Below are 19,909 nucleotides of genomic sequence, written 5' to 3' on the forward strand. Positions count from 1 at the left end.
TGTCAGCATAGTTCGTGCCAGGATTTCAGTCCTGCACATAAACAGAGCAAGGCGACTCGTTGCTAAGCTTGCTGACATGTACAGCACACCCGCTGACTTGAACTCATGAGGTGCTTAGCCGAAATATTTGGTTTGGATGCTCAGCCTCTGAAGTCAGTGGAGGGACAGGGACACTTCCCAGGGGCGATTTGGACCTTTAGCATGATGGCTCGCTGGAGTTGCCTCTTTTCCCTGACTGCAGATGAAGCCTCAGTCAAGCAGGATCCTGCCTGCAGCTTTCTGGTAACCTGAGTCTAAAGGGGTGGCAGTAGCCTTTGCCTTGTTTTTAAGCCCTGCTTTAATAGAGATTTGGGATGGTGTCAGTGACAGGTGATCTGTGTACAGCAGAAAGCTGCCTGGTCAGACGATCATTGTATCTGCTCCACTATCTTCTTTTCTCTCACTTTTGGCCGCCTTTGAGTTACTGCTTGTGTTTTGGTCCCAGGGGAAGCAGTCGGTTCATAACACCTTCAGCTTCCCAGAGAAAGGCCTCTCTCTGCCGTACCTGACCTATCCTCTGGCTCCTTTTAGCTTTTCCATCTTCAGCAGCTTAATACAAGGTATGATAAAGCCTCGTGATCCTTGTTAGTCCTCAGCTGTCTCTCCATTGCCTCCACCCTACAGCAGCCTTCCTCAGGTACTGAACTAGGGAGCTGCATCCTTCAGTTCAATAGGATCGAGAGTAACAGCAGCATTGCTATACTGCCTTGTGTCGACTGGGGTGCAGCCTTTGGGTTTTTACAGAAGATGTAATTTCTTAGTAACTGCCTCAAACTTAATGTTGCATGTAACCTTCTCCCTCAACACCGTCACTGCAAATTCGAAGTACCATTTGTTTAAGACTGAAGCTGTATTATTTCAAAGGAGCTAGTTTGCTCCCTTATGTTTGTCCAAGGATGATTGGGCAGGAGAGTGCTTGCAAGAACTGGGTAGAGAGGCAGTTTTGGAGGGTTTGCTCCTTGGTTTAAAATGAAGCTTCTGGTGGGTTAAGAATGAAGCAGTGAGAATGCTGCCGTGTCTGGGATGCAAACTGCACTGAAGCTGAGCAGTCCTTTCAACCAGTGTCTTCTAGAGCTGATCCAGGCTCTGATCTTACACCACTAAAGGCAGTGAGAACTTAGCCATTCAACAGAGTTTGAGCTAGGTCAGGCACTGCAGAAAGTTATGCCAAACAGGTGGAAATCGGGACCTGGAATCTAAGAACTGGGTAGTAACAACTAGATGATAACTTGGGACTCTAACTGTCAGTGCATATTGTGAAACTTGGTGTTTAAGAGGAAGTAATCTGCAGCAGAAGGAGGAAAAAACCAGAAGAACCCGAAACAAATCTGCTGGCGAAAAGCATGTATACTGCCTCTTTTAAGTAGAGTTGGGAGTAACATCAGACTATAGTAGGACATCCACACAGGAGGAGGTCTTCCAGGATGGTAAGTACATTTGTCATCATCTTGAGAGTGTTGGGGGGTAGTCATGGAGAGATGAATGCACTTTGTTCATCTGAGGAACTTCAAACAGCTTCAGGGGAGGATTTTGTATACTGAAAAATCTCATCCTTATGTTTGAAATCCAAAATCTGAAACAGTTTGATGCTGATGGAAAAAAGAAGTACCAAAAGTTATTTTGGGGGCAGGGAGAAAGCAGCCTAATGTTATAAAAAACAGTCTCCTCTGTGTACTCAGCAGATTGTGGTATTAACTGATGTTCCAGTCTGTGAAGCAACACTAAGTAGCGCTTGTATTTATTGCTCTTGGATGAACTTTAGTCATTGAAACTGGCAGCTAGTAAAGCCCTGAAAGCTTAGAGGGAGCCATAGTTAATTACTGACCAGCTACAATATTATTAGCAAGAATTCTGGTTGAGTCTGTGATGTTTTCTTTCTTGAAATTTAAGCTGCATATTTTAGTGCCGTTCTCATGACTTCTGTATAGCAGCTGGGAATCTAACCCATCACCCGTCAAAGATATTAAGAAAGACTTTGTTTGAATCAAATGGTAGATGACTATTATGGCACATATGAGATCTGTTCGCTTGCATATTTTAAGGGAAATGCTGCTTTTTGAAGCCATTTTGTAACTGTTGCTGAAAAAGAGAACTGAAACGAGTTGTTTCTCACAAGCTCCATCCCTCTGAAGCCATCACACGGCTGTCAGTGCACCTGCAGCTGCAGTTCCTTACCAAGACACTGCTTGGTCACCAAATGTATCGTGGGGAGCACTTTAGCGTTGGGGGCCAGAGGGACAAGACGACACCTCTCAGGCTCTGGTTCTGTGGCGAGATCTGCCCGGGGCAGCCGGGGGGGCTGTTTCTTACCAGATAGCCCAGCTGGTTGTGACAGCTACGGACAAAGCTGTGAGCTGTGGAGTGTGACCTGCAACCTCCCTGGGCCCTCCTGGCCTAGGCTGAAGGGCTGCTGCTGTTGTTTTTCAGCTGCCTTTCTCCTCCTCCTTTAAAATCCCTTTGCCTCGGTTTCCTACCAAACTCCTTAGCCTCCTCTCTCTTGCTCTCTCCTCCTTTTGTTCCCACTAAGTTTTCTGGGTTGGTATTTGACCACTTTCTCTCAAGGTGGGGGAATGCGGTGTGTTGCTGTCACACAGCCTTCTCTGCGTGGTATGTTATACCTCCCCTCTCCGCTTGGGCTGCAAGCTCTTTGGGGTAAGACACCGCATCTTTGTACTGTGCTTAAAACATGAACTGGGATTTCAGCGGTATGGGGACCTGACATTCACCAGGGAATGGCCAACTGTCCTTCCCTGCTGGCAGCAGCTCAGTTTCTCCAGGGCTGGGAGAATGGGTGTTTTCCTGCCAGCATTTATAACTATTTCTAGTGTAAAAGCTTGCATCTGAATCTGGGGGCAGCAAAAGGAAGTGCCAGTGAAAAGTGTGAGTAAAACTGCCTTGGAAAGTAGGCACTGCTGTAGAGATTACAGCTGATAATAACAAGCAGACCCTGAAACGGAAACTTAGCTTTCATCTCTGCAGCTCTAGCCTGCTTTTAAGCATGACTGTTCATGCCTTTTCTTCCCTCTCCACCTTTCTCATTCTCCCTTGTCTGCTCTTTTACCTTGGGTCCTCTCTTTTCACATTCCCCTCCACATTCCCCAAGTCACTGTTCCAGACCCACCTCCCTTGTCTCCCAAGACATCCTCCACCTCTTTGGTTCAGCCCCACTAGTTCTTGGGAGTTGGGTCCCACAAGAAGCCCTTGGGGTTATGCCTGTGCTGTGTCCAACTCCTGCCTGTTCCATGCGGTCACAGCGTCCATACAGAAAGGTGGAGTGGGCAGGAGTTGGACAGAGCACGGACATGCATGGCCATGCTGCCTTACTGGTGTGGGAGGGCAGACACAATGAGCCCATCCAGTTCAGGTGACAATAGCTGTGAACGTATGGCAAGATGGATGGGACAAGCCTGGCAGGATCCTTCCTGCCTAAAACTTGTTCGAGTGTGGCCGCCCACAGAGCAACTGCATATCTGACACCATTAAGCATGTTCATCCTCCAGGCTACAAACGCCGGATGGCTCAGGGATAGGAAGCGGTAGTTTGGGGACTGGACAGGTGGTGATATCATCTGGTAGCACTTTTTGAAATCTACTAAACCCCAGGATGTACTACTTCTTGCTTCTGAGCATGAAAAATGACAGCTGACTTCTGTGGGGTAAATTCACCTCTGCCAATGCAGGGATGATTCACGATTCATGACCCGTTGGGCATGTGTGAAGTTTTTGGTTTGACCTTTTCAGAGGGCAAAACGAGCAAGTGGCCAACTACCCCTGCCCTATCATCTGCTTTGAGTTTTGGCATAATTTGGTATTTGCCCTTGTGGTTGCCGCTGCTAGTGATAACACAAGATTGGAGCAATACTGCCTGAGGAAGAAAAGAAGTTAACTTACTTTCTAGGGTCATGGTTACAACAGGGGAGAAGAGGAGTTTATATTTCAGCCTCGTCCCTGTCCCATTAACAAGTGCCTTCTGGAAAAGACACCATCATTGAAGACAACTCACAGGCATAGAAAGAGAGCAGGAGCCTAATAGAGTCACACATAAGATGACATTGATGCTGTACACTACCACCCACAGCTTCTGCATTTAATTATTACTTGTTGGCAAATGTGTTAGCTTGCAACAGGACAAAAGTGGGTGTTGAAGTATAACTTGAAGAGGCAGCGATGCAGTTGTTTACACAATAATCACTGGAGTGATTTTTGTGTGTAGACAGCACCAGCAAAAACCTGCAGGGACCTGTCTCTCCCTCTCACTTTGCAATCCGTTAATGTCACTCAAGACCCGTAATACAGTGAGGATATTGCACAGATCCGTACTTAAATCTCAGAGCACTATATGAAGCAATAGCAGTAACCTGCATTTTTAGTCTGTAACTGGCTTTGTACAAATGTTGCCATAAAGTTTTATTTTCCCCCTTGCATACATTTCTGTTTTTCAGATTGTGAAAAAAACATTAAAAACATCCCTGATGTTTAATGAGTCTTCCAACATGAAATTAAGCGTGAACAATCAAAAAGACGTCAAAACGGTAATTATTGGGATACACTACATTTGCTTAGAAAAGCTGAGATTGCATTGACATTTCTGAAAAGAAATAACAGCTTAAGAAGAATGATTTTATTGCCCGTTTTAGAAATCCATGTAGGTTTCGATCCTATTTGTAAACAAGTGAGTGACAAAACCCTCATTGATTTATCCAGTAGGCTGATCAAACCTTGCCGAGAGGGAGTAGTGTGGAGCCTAATCCCGCAGCCCTGGCTCAGGATAGTAAACCTTGCTCATACAAATAGCCTCACTTTCACCATTAGCACAGCATTTATTTGTTTTTTCAGCATGCCTAGAGCACCTGGACATCACAGTGTACAGCATGGTGACAGCCAAGATGTGACTTCAAAATAGGTCTCTTACCTTAGAAATCTCTACTAAAACCTGTGCGATGTTTAAGTCTTTCCAATGTGTTCACGGGATGAAACGCAGAACTGTTAAAAATTGGTGGGATTTTTTTGCCCTCAATGGGAGGGAGAACAAGCCAGAGGGCAAAAATTTAAGTAGATAGTAAGTTTAAAAATGTTTTTCTGATTCAAATCACTGCCTGAAATTGATGGCAACACTGTAGATCTTGAGAAAAGCAGAGAAAATGAAAAGTAAGAAACTTTATCCACACAGAAACTGAAATAGATGCTTTCAGAGGCAACTGGTTTCTGTGTAATTTTCATATGTACCCTTTCGGGAGCTCACATCTATAGCTATAGCCTCACGACAACTCCCAGACTCGCTTCTCCTGCCTGGAGGTTCAAAAGCTCAACCCTGAAGTGCACATTGCCTATCACAGGGTGGTGGATGGTCCCAGCTCCCAAGAATTGCCATCAGGAACCAGACATGATAATTGTTGGGGGGAAATGGATCTGCACTGGTGGCTGTCTTTTCCTCCTCAGTATAGGGCAACATATAGAGCCTGGTGCTATACATTTCAGCATGTGAGTGGCTGGACTCCAGATCTGGATATACCAGGTGGCCAGGCTATTTTTTTTTTCATCTACATTTAGGAAAAAAAAGGAAGTACAGAAAAAGGGAAATGAAGCTAACTCACCACACTAGAACGACAAGGAAATACTGTTCACTCACCACATGGATAAATGAGATTTGTGTAATTTCACTTAAGTGAGGTTTAAGTTAGAAGACAAAACCAGAACGTGTTCAGAAACCACAAAATGCCCCTCTGTTTCTGACATTTTCAGACATGTTTTTTCTCCTCTGACTTCATGAACTTTCTCTTTATGGTAGTGCTGGTCTTCATCCCACAGCTAATCTTGTGCTACAGATTTCCTTGTTTTGATTTTGGAAGAAAATTTGTTGAACACCCATTTGTCTTGTGCAAAAATAAAGCTAATCAACGTCAAACTAATCATAAGGTTTGGGAAAAAACAGATTTTTGATATGTTGGTGCAGGAGAAATTAAACCAAAACTAAAATCATGGTCCTCACATAAACCAACCCCTATGTAGCTTGTGGTCCTCCCTTTCAGTGGTGTGTCCAAGAATACTGTCTGCCAGTAGCTGAAAGCAGAACTACTATTCAAAGATTGTGATTTACTCACCCGCAACAAATAATCATCCATGAGTTGGTGTATCTGTGACTTGGTGATCGCTTAAATCTTCTCCTACTTGGATTCTGTTCTAGTTTCAAATCTTAGGGGCAATTTTGATACTTGGTGTTGTCCTGATCGCTGTTTACTTCATGAGAGTGGACAGCATAGTTGATTCTAATGGAGAAGAAGCAGTTGTCAGCATTTACGAAGAGTTGGAGGAGGAAGAAGCACTCTATGGAGATGTCCCAGGAACCACAATAATTGAGGAGGACACCAATAGACCCAATGACTCTTGCAGGTAAGCCAGGCCTGATGTGGCACATGGAAAGGTAATCACCAGGTGGAGAAATTGTTACAATGCTGACAATATCAGCATGGCTTTTGTTCTCTTCCTATTGCATAATAAGTGATAAAGTACCACTAATTTGGGAAGAGTGGGGGTGTTGTTTAGGCATTGGGTCGTTAGTAGTTGCCCGTTATGAGGGCCAGTAGGGGCAGTATCACAGCTCCACTACCGGTCCTGTGCTTGTATGTTCAGCACAGCTGTGTTGCTACTCCACCACCTCCAGCCATCCTCCCTTTGTGGCAGCGGTGGAAGGCAGCAGAGTGACCAGTGGGCAAAGCAGCCTCTGCTGAGCTCACCTTCTTTCAGAGGCTGGAGGGGGCAGTGGATGTTTGTCCTGGCAGAGGGTGGAGGGGGTATCAAAGCGACATCCAGCCCCAGGGGACTACACTTCTCCTCGTCTTTAGGATGGTAAAATAAAACGCTCAGAACGTTTCTGAGAAGCCATTCTGCTGGATTTGGGAGGACGATGTACGATATATGCTTGGCTATAAAAACTGGGTGTAGAGAGTGCTCCCATCTTGTTTGTCCAGCTCAGGTTGTTTGCTTTTGAGGTGGATGTCCAAAATGGCCAACTCTATGGCCTGGCAGGTGCTTGGTTTTCTGCTTGGGTCACAGTCACTTGCTTCACAATATACAATTGCCATTGCAGCTTTGAACTTGTGGAAAATGTTCCTTATGACTTAGCTTTTGAGATAAATAGCACTGCAGCCAAACCCTTGTACCAAGCCTGGATGAGACTCCTTGATGTAGCCCAAGAAAAAATTCACGTGGCGTCTTACTATTGGTCTCTTACTGGGAAGGATATCAACGTCAATGATTCATCTTCCAAGCAGGTAGGAGAAAATCAATGACAAGCACTTCTGTTGTTGTTTGTCTCATACATGTGGCAGATTGACTGCGTGGTCTGTCTCCCAGAGACATTGCTTGACTCTTCTTGTAAACCCAGAAAGGTGTTCCATGCTGGTCTGAAAGAGCACACCAACTTTCCTCCTCCAGTCAAGTTAGACTCCATTTGGGCTCTGTCCATGTCTCCGAGTATTTCTATGCTGTGTTTTAAGAGCAACCAGAGGTCAGCCCCCAAATCACACTCACTTACCTTGCAGATGGTCAACCTGTGGTAGGGGCAGCCCAGTAGCATGGCTGAAGAGCCTACAGGATCCCATATACACAAGGGAATGTGCCAATTCCCACTGGCTAGCTGGAAGAGTCAGAAAGCAAAGTCTGCTGGACTTTTGACTCCCTCAGCGTCTCCTTCTCCCCTGTGTACAGAGGTAGCATCTGCATTGACCCACTTTGCAGATGTCCCTGAACCATGCCATTGGACAGCAGCTTAGGGTTGTCCTCCTGGGCACCCTGTGCAGCCAGGCTTCCTGAGGGGCCTCTCTGGCTCCGCCACCAAAAGTAAATGACAGAGGCCACGGCACAGGCTCACCTTGTGACCGTCCATCACGTTTAATTGTCCCTTGGCTCTCTTTTGGCCTGTGGCAGCTGGCAACCTCGCAGGCAATCCTGAGCAGGGTCTGGGGGACTGTTCTGAAAAGCAGAAGGGACAAGGTCACCCTATTTCAGGCAGGTACAGAGTTTAGCCACGTGTCAGGAATCGTGCTGTTTGCTGCCCTGTTTATTTCTGTGGGCTGAGCCTCTGCCTCCTTCCTGGCACACCTTCCTCCTTGTCCTCACGGGCTGTCTGGGACTGCTTTCCTTGTCTTCCTCCCCAGGTGGTTCTGGTGTTGTAAGACGACTTATTTCCTCCACATGAGAAGAAGTAAAAGTGAGAGATGTAAGGCTGAGCCCCATCTCTGCTAAAAGGACAGCTCAGTGTAGGACAGTCTCTGTTACTTTTATCCTCAGGGAGAAATGACACAGCGTATCTGTTAAGCATCAGCATCCAGCAGTTGATCTTCGTTGGGGCATTCACCTTTGAAGTCTGGGATGTTTGTGGTCGTACTTTTAAACCTTATATCTAATAGTATTAAACAATAGAAAACAAACTTGGATGCATACATTGGATCAGAATCTTTGTTCCCTTTTTTCTCTACTTGAAACACTCCTGAAATAGGTGAAATTTCTAACCTTCCTTATGTTGGGGTTCTTCAAAGGAAACATCCATTAGTAACACTGTACTTGCATAGATCTTGCTAAATGTTCTATAACAAAATATAAAACATAACAAACAATGTACCGTGCAGGGTGAAGATATTCTGAAGAGGTTTGAGAGATTACTCGCAGAGAATATCTCTGTGTATGTTGCAGCAAGTATGCCAACTTTGGCTACAAATTCAACTGACCTTGAGCTTTTAGAGGAAAAAGGTAACTATCTCACTTCAGTGATGCACTCAGAACTTTAGTATTGCAAAAAGGCATCTGAGAGAAACTGGTTTCCAAGGCCTATTCTGGCATGGTGCTTACATGGGTTCACAGGACAAGCACTATGTGTTCACTAATTTATGATTTCTGTGTACGTTGTCGTGGCCTTAAGGATTTTTCTGAAAGTTCACTTTTTGCAAGTTACTGTATTCCCAGGAATAAGTGCTTGTGAAGTTTGGTAGTTATTACTGGCTGCAAGTATTAGACATCCAGACATGTTCTGGCTGTCAGGGGAGCAGTATAGATTACCATCTCCATGCTGTATCTAAACTTTTTTTTCCCCTCCCCATCTTTCTTCAGGGGCTCATGTAAAAAAGATTGATTTTGGACGTTTGGCAGGAGGAGTGTTGCATAGCAAATTCTGGATTGTAGACATGAAACACATATATATTGGTAGCGCAAATATGGACTGGAGATCTTTATCTCAGGTAAGTTCTGCTGCTGCGTATTCAAAAATCTGGGGGAAAATTGGTGTCCTAGCACATAACAGAGAAAAATCATAATGATGTAAAATATTGACTGAGTGGGAGAAACAGCAAAGAAACCCCTGAGGGTGGAGGTGGCTCTTTCTGGAGCTGTGACATAGCTTGCTCTCTTTGCAGGTGAAAGAGTTTGGTGCTGTGATATACAACTGCAGCTGCTTGGCCAAAGACCTCTGGAAAACATTTAGTACTTACTGGGATCTCGGACATGCTAATGCTACCATCCCATTCCCTTGGCCTCTTAATTATTCTACCCACATTAACAAGCATCGGCCTCTGGAAGTAGAATTTAATGGAGTCTTGACAAAAGCCTATTTTTCTGTAAGTATGTTTCAAAATAGCAACATAAACTGTAAACTATGTTTAAGCATTGGCCAGAAAAGTTTCTTCAGCAGCTACTTGTGTTCCAGTTGGATAATAATTCATTCCACAGGTATCTCTGGAACTACTCAAGGAATAAGGGTGCAGGTCTCCTTTAATCACTTGTGGGCTCAGTATATCAACAAGTATCTGACCCGTCAGGACATGGAAGGCATGAGGAATGATAGTGGTCCACCTCAAGTGCTTTGTGCTATTGTGATGAAAACTGAACAGATCTGAATATAAATGAATCACAGTCTGACAGAAAAAAGGATGAAATCACTGACCTGTATGTTTTCTTCTTTACAGGCTTCTCCTCCAGCGTTTTGTCCAGAAGGTCGCACCCATGACCTCTTTGCTATAATCAGTATTATCAGTGAGGCACAGAAATTTGTCTATGTTTCTGTTATGGAATATTTCCCTACCAGCCGTTTTGTTCATCCAGAAAGGTACAATTTTAATCCTGAGCATATCAGTTAACTGCACTATTTAAAGGAAAAATATACTATTCCCCCCTTTCTGCAATGAAAATATTCAGAGTGGAGAGGACTGAGGCTTTGCTCTGCGTTCATGGCCGCCTTGTGGACTGTCAAATACTGATGCTCCAGGAAGGGTGGTATCCAATACTGCCCATGTGCTTCACTAGCATTTTAAAAAGCCTCCTGTGCTCTTCACACAGCAAGAAAACTGTGAAGTGCCAGGCTAGGGACAGTCAGGTACAGCTCCATTCAAAATACAACAGACCAGCATTATGAACAGAGAGAGGAATGGGAACAGCAGAAGTATATCTGACATCAGACTTTTCAGAGAAAATATTGCTTTGCTTCTCTCTTCTGCTCCTGTTTCTCTCTGTTCTTTACTTCTGAAGACTCTTGACTTCTGGCTCTGCTGCCTGTTTGACATACTTGACCCATAGTTTAGAGGGTGATTCTTAACTGTCCTTGCTGACCTCTGCAATGATAGCTGAAGCAGTCTCTAAAAGAAACTTCTGGGCTTTTATTTACCTTTTTTTTAATAATTCCATCTAAGGACATCCAAGTTCTTGAAGCATGCTGGATGCATGCAACAGCAGCTCTCAAAGAGAAGGTGGTAGTGGTGATCTGGAGTGATCAAATTGTGTGTGGTGGACCACTGCCACAGTCCCAGTGGGCTGCCCAAGGTCACAGCAGAATTATGCAGACTCTACACATCAACTCAAATCTGAGTAACACAGAAAGTTAGTCAGTCATGGGGCAACCACTAAGACTCCAAATCCTCTTAGATATGCTTGAATTAGGATGTTTACATGCAACCAAGTGCTCTGAGTATTATCTGCTTATAACATTTCTGAGTGTTCCAATCGTCTAAATAATCTGACTGAGAAAGAAGTTCAAGCAAAATAATTATGTACAACATGGCTTATAAAGAATAGGGTGAGCTCTAGGTTGCCATTTAGCCAGAATTATACCATGCATCATGTCCTGTGGCACGACTATGTAAAGCCTCTCTTGTTCAGCTGGGCATGTGTGAGTTAGCAGGAAGAGTGTAGGATAATAGACAGACACAGATAATTCCACTGTCCTTGAAACAAAATCTCAAAGACTAGCTTCCACTTGGAAGATATTTTTTATAAATCTAACAGCTTAGAGAATTTTTGGTTTCTATGTTGTATGGTTGAATCTCTGGGTTTCTCATCTCCTGCTTTTAGCTAAGAATAGGTTCACAGAAAGTCTCTTTTCCCCCTTAGGAATGAGTATGTTAATACTCCTCATTCTTCATCGGAAACCTTAATCCACCATTTGTGACATCTAGGGCCTGATCAGATGCAAACAAGAATTTCAAAGGCCTAGGGAAAGCGGCGCAGGCTATCTCCACAGCAACCAGCTGTAGTGCAATGAATTGAGGCTGATTAGTTCAGGTTAGGTTCCTCCAGCAGCTGAGGCAGAGGGAACAAAGCTGCTGTCTTAACGCCTGAGTGTTAATCAACTAGAAACTGATATATTTAAAAAATGGAAACTGTTAAAAAATAGCATTTCTAAATAACATGTTTTTCTGAGTTTTTCAGGATCTACACGTCAGCCTGAGCCTGAAAGCACATGGCTGGTCTGTTGATCACAATAGGACGATGTGTGAGGGAGGATTAGATAATTCAGGCCTTTGTACATAAGACCAAAAGGAATAAGTTAGGCAAATTAATTCATCATTGCTCATGGGACTGTGAGCGAGTCCCGGACCTGTCTCTGTATCAGTCCTCTAATCTATACTAAAGATGGTTGTCTTCCTCTGTGCAGCACTTGTTAGGATCTATGGAAAGAAAATGCTACATGGACATTTGGAGTTACTAGTTCTGGGTTGCACATTGTCCAGCTCTTAGTGTTGTGTAGTTGGGTGAAGGATGTTAAAAATTTTCCCCTACGCTATTGCCAACACAAGTGTCAGGAAAATGGACAGCCCCGTGTTCACGAGAGCACAGCTGTGTTTGTTACCTTGGGGGCACACAGCATACTAAAGAGGGCCAGGAGGGATGGGGAGGGATAGAGTCTGTCCACGCTGGCTGATGGCACAGGACCATGGCAGACACTAGAAACAGTCTCCAGGATCCTGAAATGGCCATATTCTGCAAAATGGCTCTTAGGCTTTCCTCTGGGCTCTGCACTGTCCTTTTTACTTTGTGCTGTACGATCTGGCTTTACATTGGAGTTGCTATTGTTATTTTTAGTTTTCTAAGGAAGTGAACATGATGGCACCACGCTGTGTGTGTATCTGTGTACATGTACTTTACTAAGCTTTAAACTTTTTGATCCATTTCAACCCAATTTGGCAGAGACTGGAGGTCTCAAAACACACTGTGAAAGGAACTGGCTGGGTGGAAGGCAGAGATCTTATTTATACCTCCAGTGAAGGCACAAGTGCTCCTCTTACTAGACATCAGAGATCCCATCTGTGCATGGCGTCACTTGTATTCTCAGTTTATTGTCACAGCTTTCTGCTGAACTGTTTCAAAAATATCCCTTTTTCCACCCACTTTTCTCTAGATACTGGCCAGCCATTGACAATGCTCTGAGACGCGCAGCTTTCAACTACAGAGTACAAATCCGGCTTCTGGTCAGCTGCTGGACCCGCTCTGACCCAGCCATGCTCTACTATCTGAGGTCCCTGCGTGCTCTCAACAACCCACATGCCCACATCAGTGTTGACGTGGTACGATAAGAAACCTGATTTTGGAAAGACAGCTTGAGGATATGGGCCCCACACTGATTTTTGAGTCTAAGCTGCCAGTTGCATGTACAAGTATCAGGTTTTAGAGAAGCAGATTGTCTGTTGTTGCAGTGACTGTTTCAGGTCCTTGAGAAAATAATGCCCAAGAGATAATCTTTGAGGAAGCAGCTGTTGCAAGCTACTAGTGATGTCAAGGGATGTGCCTAGCTGCAGCACTTGAGACGTTATTTGTCAGGCATTGGAACAGGCTGCCCAGGGAAGTGGTGGAGTCACCATCCCTGGAGGTGTTCAAAAAACGCGTAGATGTGGCACTTCAGGACATGGTTTAGTGGGCATAGTGGTGTTGGGTTGACGGTTGAACTCGATGATCTTAAAGGTCTTTTCCAACATAAACGATTCTATGATTCTATGATTATCCAGGCAGTCGCTTTTGCTGAGCACCATGACAGTAGTAACAGTTTATACGACAACTTAGTGCTCTTCTCATAGACCTTTTCCTGTATGGAGTATCTTAAATGGGTCTAATTACTATCAGTTTTTTACAGTTAAGAGCTCTGCTGACTGCCTATACAAATGGACCCATTTCTGAACACTAAATATTACACACAGGCCATAGGCACTAGGCTGGAATGCATCAAGTGGTGTGGGGATGGTGTGGAAGCTCCCAACATGGTGCAGTTACCACAACAGAGAGAAGTCACAGAAGTAAGGAGGAATGGTTTTACCAAAAAACCCCACCAAAACCCCCAAAACCCAACAGAAATGTAGGTTTTAGTAAGAGTTTACACAAGAAGTTTGGCATTATTGTTGTCTGCAGTACCCCTCGTGTCTGTGATCAGCCCATTCTAGCACAAAATAAGAGCAGCAATCAGTGGTAAATGCGTATCTATTAAACAGCTGCCTAAAACTGCATTTAATTGTCTGCCCTGTAATGATAATAGCTGTGCCACTAATTGAACATTGTGAAGGAAACATTATCCTTATCTGATCTCAATTGCTTATCCAATTTTATGTACAGTGGAAGTACTATTTGTTAGTTTTCTTGGATAAGAGTAAAATCTCTTTTATGGTACATTTAATAACAGTGTGTGGAATATTCTCTTCTCTTCTTTCTGTACTATGCTATTCTTTGAAAATATAGAAAATCTGCATTGTCCAATTATCCAGTCTGTTCCTCAGTCTGGTGTTTCTATTTATGTTCTTAATTTCTCTCCCTCCAGAAACTCTTCATTGTTCCAGTTCTGAATCACACAAATATTCCTCATGGGAGAGTGAATCACAACAAATATATGGTCACTGATAAAGTAGCCTATATTGGTATGTATTCCATTATTCCAAATACTTACAGTATCTTCAGATCTATAGGACTGAGGCTGAGATAGGATGGGCTGCAGTATCAAAATAATACCTCATTTTGCCATGTAGAGCAGATAAACATATCAAAGTATATGGCTTTATCAGAATGTCTGCCCTGGGTGAAGAAGTAGAGATGTGAAGAGGACACAATAATGTAGGTCAAATTCAGCAAGTGATTATTTCATATGGTTGTGAACCATTAACAACAGAACATGACAAGTCTGAGTGCACAGCCTGTGAGAAACACAGTAGGAATTTCACAGACTGTGTGCTCGGAATGATGCAGTGATAGCTGATGCTCTAGTATAGAACGTTATCGTGCTTTAATAAAAAGAAATTGCTGGGAGGAATTAATTCCACGCACTGTTTGTTGAACAGAACTCTAGGAAAGGAAATGAGAAAACAGTAATGTCAATTGCTGCTCAATTCCTGAAAGTCAGGATGGTGTTTATTTTTCACTGTTTTATTAGGATCCCTCAAAAAAGGGAACATGAAAGGGTTCTGTCATTTCAGTCAGCTCATCCTCCAGGCAATGCAAACCAGCAAATAGCCTGATCTTCCAACGGGCTGAGAACTTGCAGCTCCATTTGCCTTTAATAGAACTTGTTTCTTACTAAGTTGTCTTTTGAAGACAGATATGCAGGTAATTTGTTTTCATGCCTAAGCACCTTCTGGAATTGACAGTAGATTTTTCTGGCTAAGGCAAACACCAGAAGTGCTAAGTGATAAAATGTGGTTTTTTTCACAGTTTTTGATTTTCTGAATTGTCGTAGCTTTGGAGAGAGCCCTAGACAATGTCTACAGCTGGATTCCCAACTTTGCCTGGCTTAAAAGCGGGCATTGCATGCTGAGCTCAGAACAGCCCCTGAGGATTTATTGATCAAGGGTCCAGTTTCTCCTCTTGTTTTCCTTTAACAAGTAAAGCGAATTAAGTCCATTAAGGATTTTTTTTCTTTAAACACAGAAACCCATATCAAACACTGGCTTTTACCCCTCTTAAAACCCAAATGTTGCACTCTGTTTCCATATTTATAATGAGTAGATTCATCCACCTCTGTCACAGGCTGTAAGGAATCAGAAGGTTATGAAGCTTCAGGGCTGCAGTTAATACTGACTTTCTGAAACCTGAGGTCTGGAATAAGAAGGAGGTGACCTGATTTTTGCTGCTCTGTTGGTCCTAATGAGATTTGCAGTTGTACAGCAAATCAGCAAAGCCAGGCAATGTGGACTTAACAAGTATGGAGATCAAACAGAACACTGGGAAATGAATGTTTTCTAATTAGCTACTTTTCCATTGCATAGGGACTTCCAATTGGTCAGAAGATTATTTCATTAATACAGCTGGCGTGGGACTAATTATCAAACAGAATTTGACCAACCTGCAAAGAAAGCAACTGCCTATCCAGGAACAACTAAAAAACCTTTTTGAGCGAGACTGGAATTCCAAATATGCAGTAAATCTGGAAGATGTGCAGGGACAGAAAGACTGTAACTGGAGAGGCAGGCTCTGAAGTGAATTGAAATATAAATTTAAAATAAAAACAAAAAATATATTTGAATCTTGTTCCCCATGCAAAACAAGGAGCTTTCTTCTTTGTGTCTTTGTCAGAGAAATTGCTTCCTCGTGGTGTCCACACTGTTTGATGACATGAGAACTTATAGTTGACTCTACCTGCAAAACCATTAGTCAGTGTGTGACATTTCCTTTTTTGCATGATTACCTCATCCCAGAGTTAATGAAATGCATACAGTGTTATATGACAAGCTGTCTGATATCAAAGCAAACATGGAAGATATAACCAGATATTAATACATCAGAGATGCAGATTGCTATTGCTGTGCTATTTTGTCTGAGGAAGCTATATATTTCAACCTTAATGTTCCATTAACAGTGTTTGCTTATATGTGTTTAAGCATATTTTTAATAAACTCCTGGCCACTTTAAGATTTGAGCCATATAAATAATCACCTACAATAGTGAGAGCAGATTTTTTAAAGCATTTAGGGATTAGAGGTACCGGGAAATACCTGTATTGAAGTGTTGAGGCTAGTCGCCAGAATTAAATACCTGGGATTTAAATCTTGGGGCCAGCTTCCAGCTCAGCTGCCCTGGACCCCTGTGTGTCTGGGGATGTTTGCACGTCTGCGTGGCCTCCTGCAGCAAACAGGGTGGGGGGAGCGGGGCGAAGCCGCTGCTTCAGTGCTGGTGTGGCAAAGGCATCCCACCTGCACTGTGGGCAGTGCTCGGAGAGCCTCCTTGCTCTTTTAGGGCTGTCCTGGTGCTGGCCCTGACCAGCGTTGTGTCTCTGGGCTGCCTTCTCTTCTGCAATCACACAGGGACCATAAACCTGAGCCATCTGGTGCCTTACATCCATATCCCCCGCTGCGTGGCGGCTCTGCCCTGGGTGACTCTCAGAAGGGATAGGAAAGGAAAGCGGGGCATGTGCTCCAGCCGTGAAGCGGTGCAAGTGACGCCGGGCTGGGGATCCGAGAACCTCGCCAGGGCTGTGCACCTTTGCCTGATACTGGAAGCGGAGTTGCAAAGTGAACTTTTTTGCTTTGGGACTGAGGTACAGCAGAGGTGGGAGAGCTCAAGGTGAAAGCCCAGAGCACGGCTCCACAGAAGGGTCGGGCACACGCCTTGTCCCGGCACTGGGTCTCTCAGCTGTGAAAGCGCAGTGGACCTCTCCAGCCCCAAAAAGGCATGTGGCAGCTCGTGGCTTCACTCCCGTCCTGGCAGGGCCTTGTTCAGTTGCATTTTGGCTCTGAGGCCATCTCTCTTGCCGCAGACACAGCACCGGGTAGCAGGACTACAGGCTTGCCCTTCATGGTGCAACCTCCTCTCCTCCAGAGGAAGTGTTTTGGTACTTTTGAATCCCTGCCCTGTGCAGAGAATGACAAAGGGACCTGCTGTGATCGTGCATGTGTGGACTGATTTATATCTTTGTGAATACGCACAAATCCCCATACAAATAAGGCCCCTTCCCCATGAGGTGTTTTGGAGATGATCCCAACCAATTTTCCGTGTTTCGGTTTCCAGGCTGCTCCTTAGTTATCTCTTCCAAACACTTCCAAGATTCCGTGGATTGTTTTATCCATCATGACAAATCAATGCTTGTTGTTATTAAGGCAGATTTTTAAGACATGTAGTTACATTTACAGATAACACTGAAATATTGTGAGTATTCACATATGTGCAAACATATTGAGGAAGATGCAGGTGCTTTTAGTGCTCTCCTCCCCAATTTTCTTTCTAGAGGCTGCTTAATATTTTGAGATTTCCATGCACTAATTAAAATTTCTGGCAAAGTAGAACCTCCCCAGCTGGTTTTCACTAGCTCCATTTCACGGGTTTATTATCCTGTACCAACAAATATATCCGACCATGGGCTGTATTAATACTTGCATGCAAGAACGACATCGGACAGATTTTTCCCGGTGCAATGAGCACATGTGAAAGGTGGGTCAGTTTGAAAATCTTTTTGAGAAATTGCATCTTTAACCAACAGAACTATTTTCTATAGAGGAGCGCACTCCTCTAGATGGCACTCGAAGCTACGTTTTCACTGGTTTGGGTGGGAGACATATTGCAGGAATAAGAAGAAAACTTCTTTCTCCTCTACTGGCTCAAATCTGACCATGCTGGGTAAGTTGTTCAGTGGGACAGAATTCCTGGGCAAGCTGGGAGACTTGTCTTCTGGTAATATAAGAATCGTGTGGGGTAAGGTGCACCTTGTAAAGGAAAAATTGATGCTTATGAGAGTGCTCTCTTATTTTCATCACTGGCATGATGTGTGTTGTTTTTCCTCCACATGTGAAGGAGGGGTTTATGATTAAGACAATGAACTGGACCTAAGAGGAACTTGAGTTTATTTCCCTGGTTTCTTGTGAGTCTTTTTAGGCCCCTTCATAACTTGATTCTAATTTACTTGCTCTCTATTACAAAGGTAGAATATGGTATAGATTATAGCCAGGCTTTGAGTCTCTTAGTACTTTTCCATTTATGAAATGTGGTTAATAATAGTTCTTATCCACCCACCTGTTGCTTGTCTCTTTCATTTAGATTGTGATACACGTACTAAATGTAAGCTGGGGCCTCCAGTAGTATACATTAGCATCTATTTATTATTCTTGGATGGATTTTCTAGTTTGGTTGCAGGCAGTTAAGTGTTTTCTCAGTATTGGTTTATTCATGTCTGAAAAAGTTGCTGGGTAGGATCTTCAGCATGGATACTGTCCTCTGATCAGCTCATCTCAGGTACCTGTGTTATGATGGAGTACAACTTAAGTGAACTGGCCCTGCTTTACCTGAGCGGCTTTCATGCAGATCTGCTGCACCGCTCTCGCAGCAGTCTCATTTCTGAGGGCACTTGGTTTGGTGCAGTGCCTTGTGGCTACAGCACTGCTGACACCAATGCAGATGACAGCAAGACAGAACCTAGCTGGCTCCATAGGTTTATGAGTTCTGACAGGACTACAAAGTCACTGGGTTTCACACATTAGACACCAGCTTGTTCCAAAAGCTTTAGTATTATCTGTTTTCAATTTTTTCCCCCATTACCCAGGATTTTCCTTTCCCAGTTGTTCCAGATAAATCCTACCTTTGTTGCTTTCATCCAGGTACTGAAGAAAACTTTTCATCTACCATTTATGCTATATCAAAGTACACTTAATTTTTTGACAGTCATAAGTATCTCCATAATCCCTGGAATACAGCTCTTCTGTCATGGGCACTGCCTCATGGACCTCTGCTCTCTGCAGCTTCCTGAGGAGGAGAAGTGGAGAGGGAGGTGCTGATCTCTTCTCCCTGGTATCCCATGATGGGATGAATGAAAATGGTTCAAAGCTGCATCAGGTGAGGTTCAGACTTGACATTAAGAAACATTTATTTACCGAGAGGGTGGTCAGACACTGGAACAGGCTTTATACAGAGGTGGTCAATGCCCCATGCCTATCAGTGTTTTAAGAGGCGTTTGGACAATGCTATTAATAACATGCTTTAACTTTTGGTCAGCCCCGAAGTGGTCAGGCAGTTGCCTGGTTGTAGGTCCCTTCCAACTGAACTATTCTGTTCTATTCTATTCTATTCTATTCTATTCTATTCTATTCTATTCTATTCTATTCTATTCTATTCTATTCCATTCCATTCCATTCCATTCCATTCCATCCCATCCCATTCCATTCAATTCCATTCTTCTTCATATGTATTATCTCATTCAGGATTAGTTTTGGCTGTCTTGCCTTTGGAATTCCTCGAGCGGAAATGGCCTCAAGTTGCGGCAAGGGAGATTTAGGTTAGATATTAGGAAAAATTTCTTTACTGAGAGGGTTGTCAGACATTGGCAAAGGCTGCCCAGGGAAGGGCTTGGGTCACCATCCCTGGAGGTATTCAAAAAGCGAGTAGACGGGGTACTTCAGGACATGGTTGAGTGGGCATGGTTGATGGTTGGACTCGATGATCTTGAAGGTCTTTTCCAACTGAAATGATTCTATGATTCTATGAATTTATGAGAGGTCCTGCTTCGAATGTAACTATAAAATAGCCAAACAATAGAGATGTATTCATGTCTTAACTATGCAAGATATTACTGAGGTGGGAATGTCTTTCTTTTTAATGCATATATACCTTCTTTTGCATGTCAAATCACAGTTGTAGGCTTGTTTGGCTGG

General features: G+C 43.7%; 1 protein-coding gene across 5 annotated transcripts; it reads left to right on the forward strand.

Annotated features, from left to right (window-relative positions):
• The first annotated feature begins 756 nt into the window (after nucleotides 1–756).
• On the forward strand, nucleotides 757–16,184 carry PLD4 (phospholipase D family member 4). 5 transcript variants are annotated; one of them, XR_008234592.1, is made up of 12 exons: nucleotides 757–1,466; nucleotides 4,481–4,570; nucleotides 6,223–6,428; nucleotides 7,126–7,309; nucleotides 8,666–8,786; nucleotides 9,144–9,271; nucleotides 9,446–9,646; nucleotides 9,995–10,134; nucleotides 12,700–12,865; nucleotides 13,493–13,647; nucleotides 14,104–14,200; nucleotides 15,542–15,802. XR_008234592.1 is itself a non-coding variant. In XM_052783364.1 (12 exons), exons 1-12 carry the CDS (start codon nucleotides 1,464–1,466, stop codon nucleotides 15,748–15,750), a joined length of 1,641 nt encoding a protein of 546 aa, XP_052639324.1. In that variant the 5' UTR covers nucleotides 770–1,463; the 3' UTR covers nucleotides 15,751–16,184. The 5 variants fall into 5 exon arrangements, 4 of the variants coding, with proteins under 4 accessions (XP_052639326.1, XP_052639327.1, XP_052639324.1 ...); XM_052783364.1 differs by having other exon boundaries at nucleotides 770–1,466; nucleotides 13,493–13,588; nucleotides 15,542–16,184; XM_052783365.1 differs by lacking the exon at nucleotides 13,493–13,647 and having other exon boundaries at nucleotides 778–1,466; nucleotides 15,542–16,184.
• Nucleotides 16,185–19,909: the final 3,725 nt, after the last annotated feature.

The sequence above is a fragment of the Harpia harpyja genome, chromosome 3 (genome assembly GCF_026419915.1).
Source record: "Harpia harpyja isolate bHarHar1 chromosome 3, bHarHar1 primary haplotype, whole genome shotgun sequence".
In the NCBI taxonomy this organism is placed as follows: domain Eukaryota; kingdom Metazoa; phylum Chordata; class Aves; order Accipitriformes; family Accipitridae; genus Harpia; species Harpia harpyja.

What these genes read in the sequence shown, in the direction of transcription:
- PLD4 (XM_052783364.1), top strand. An exon ending in AACAGAGAGAAGTCACAGAA is followed by an intron (nt 13,589 to 14,103) that starts GTAAGGAGGAAT and finishes CTCTCCCTCCAG; the next exon opens with AAACTCTTCATTGTTCCAGT. An exon ending in TGATAAAGTAGCCTATATTG is followed by an intron (nt 14,201 to 15,541) that starts GTATGTATTCCA and finishes TCCATTGCATAG; the next exon opens with GGACTTCCAATTGGTCAGAA.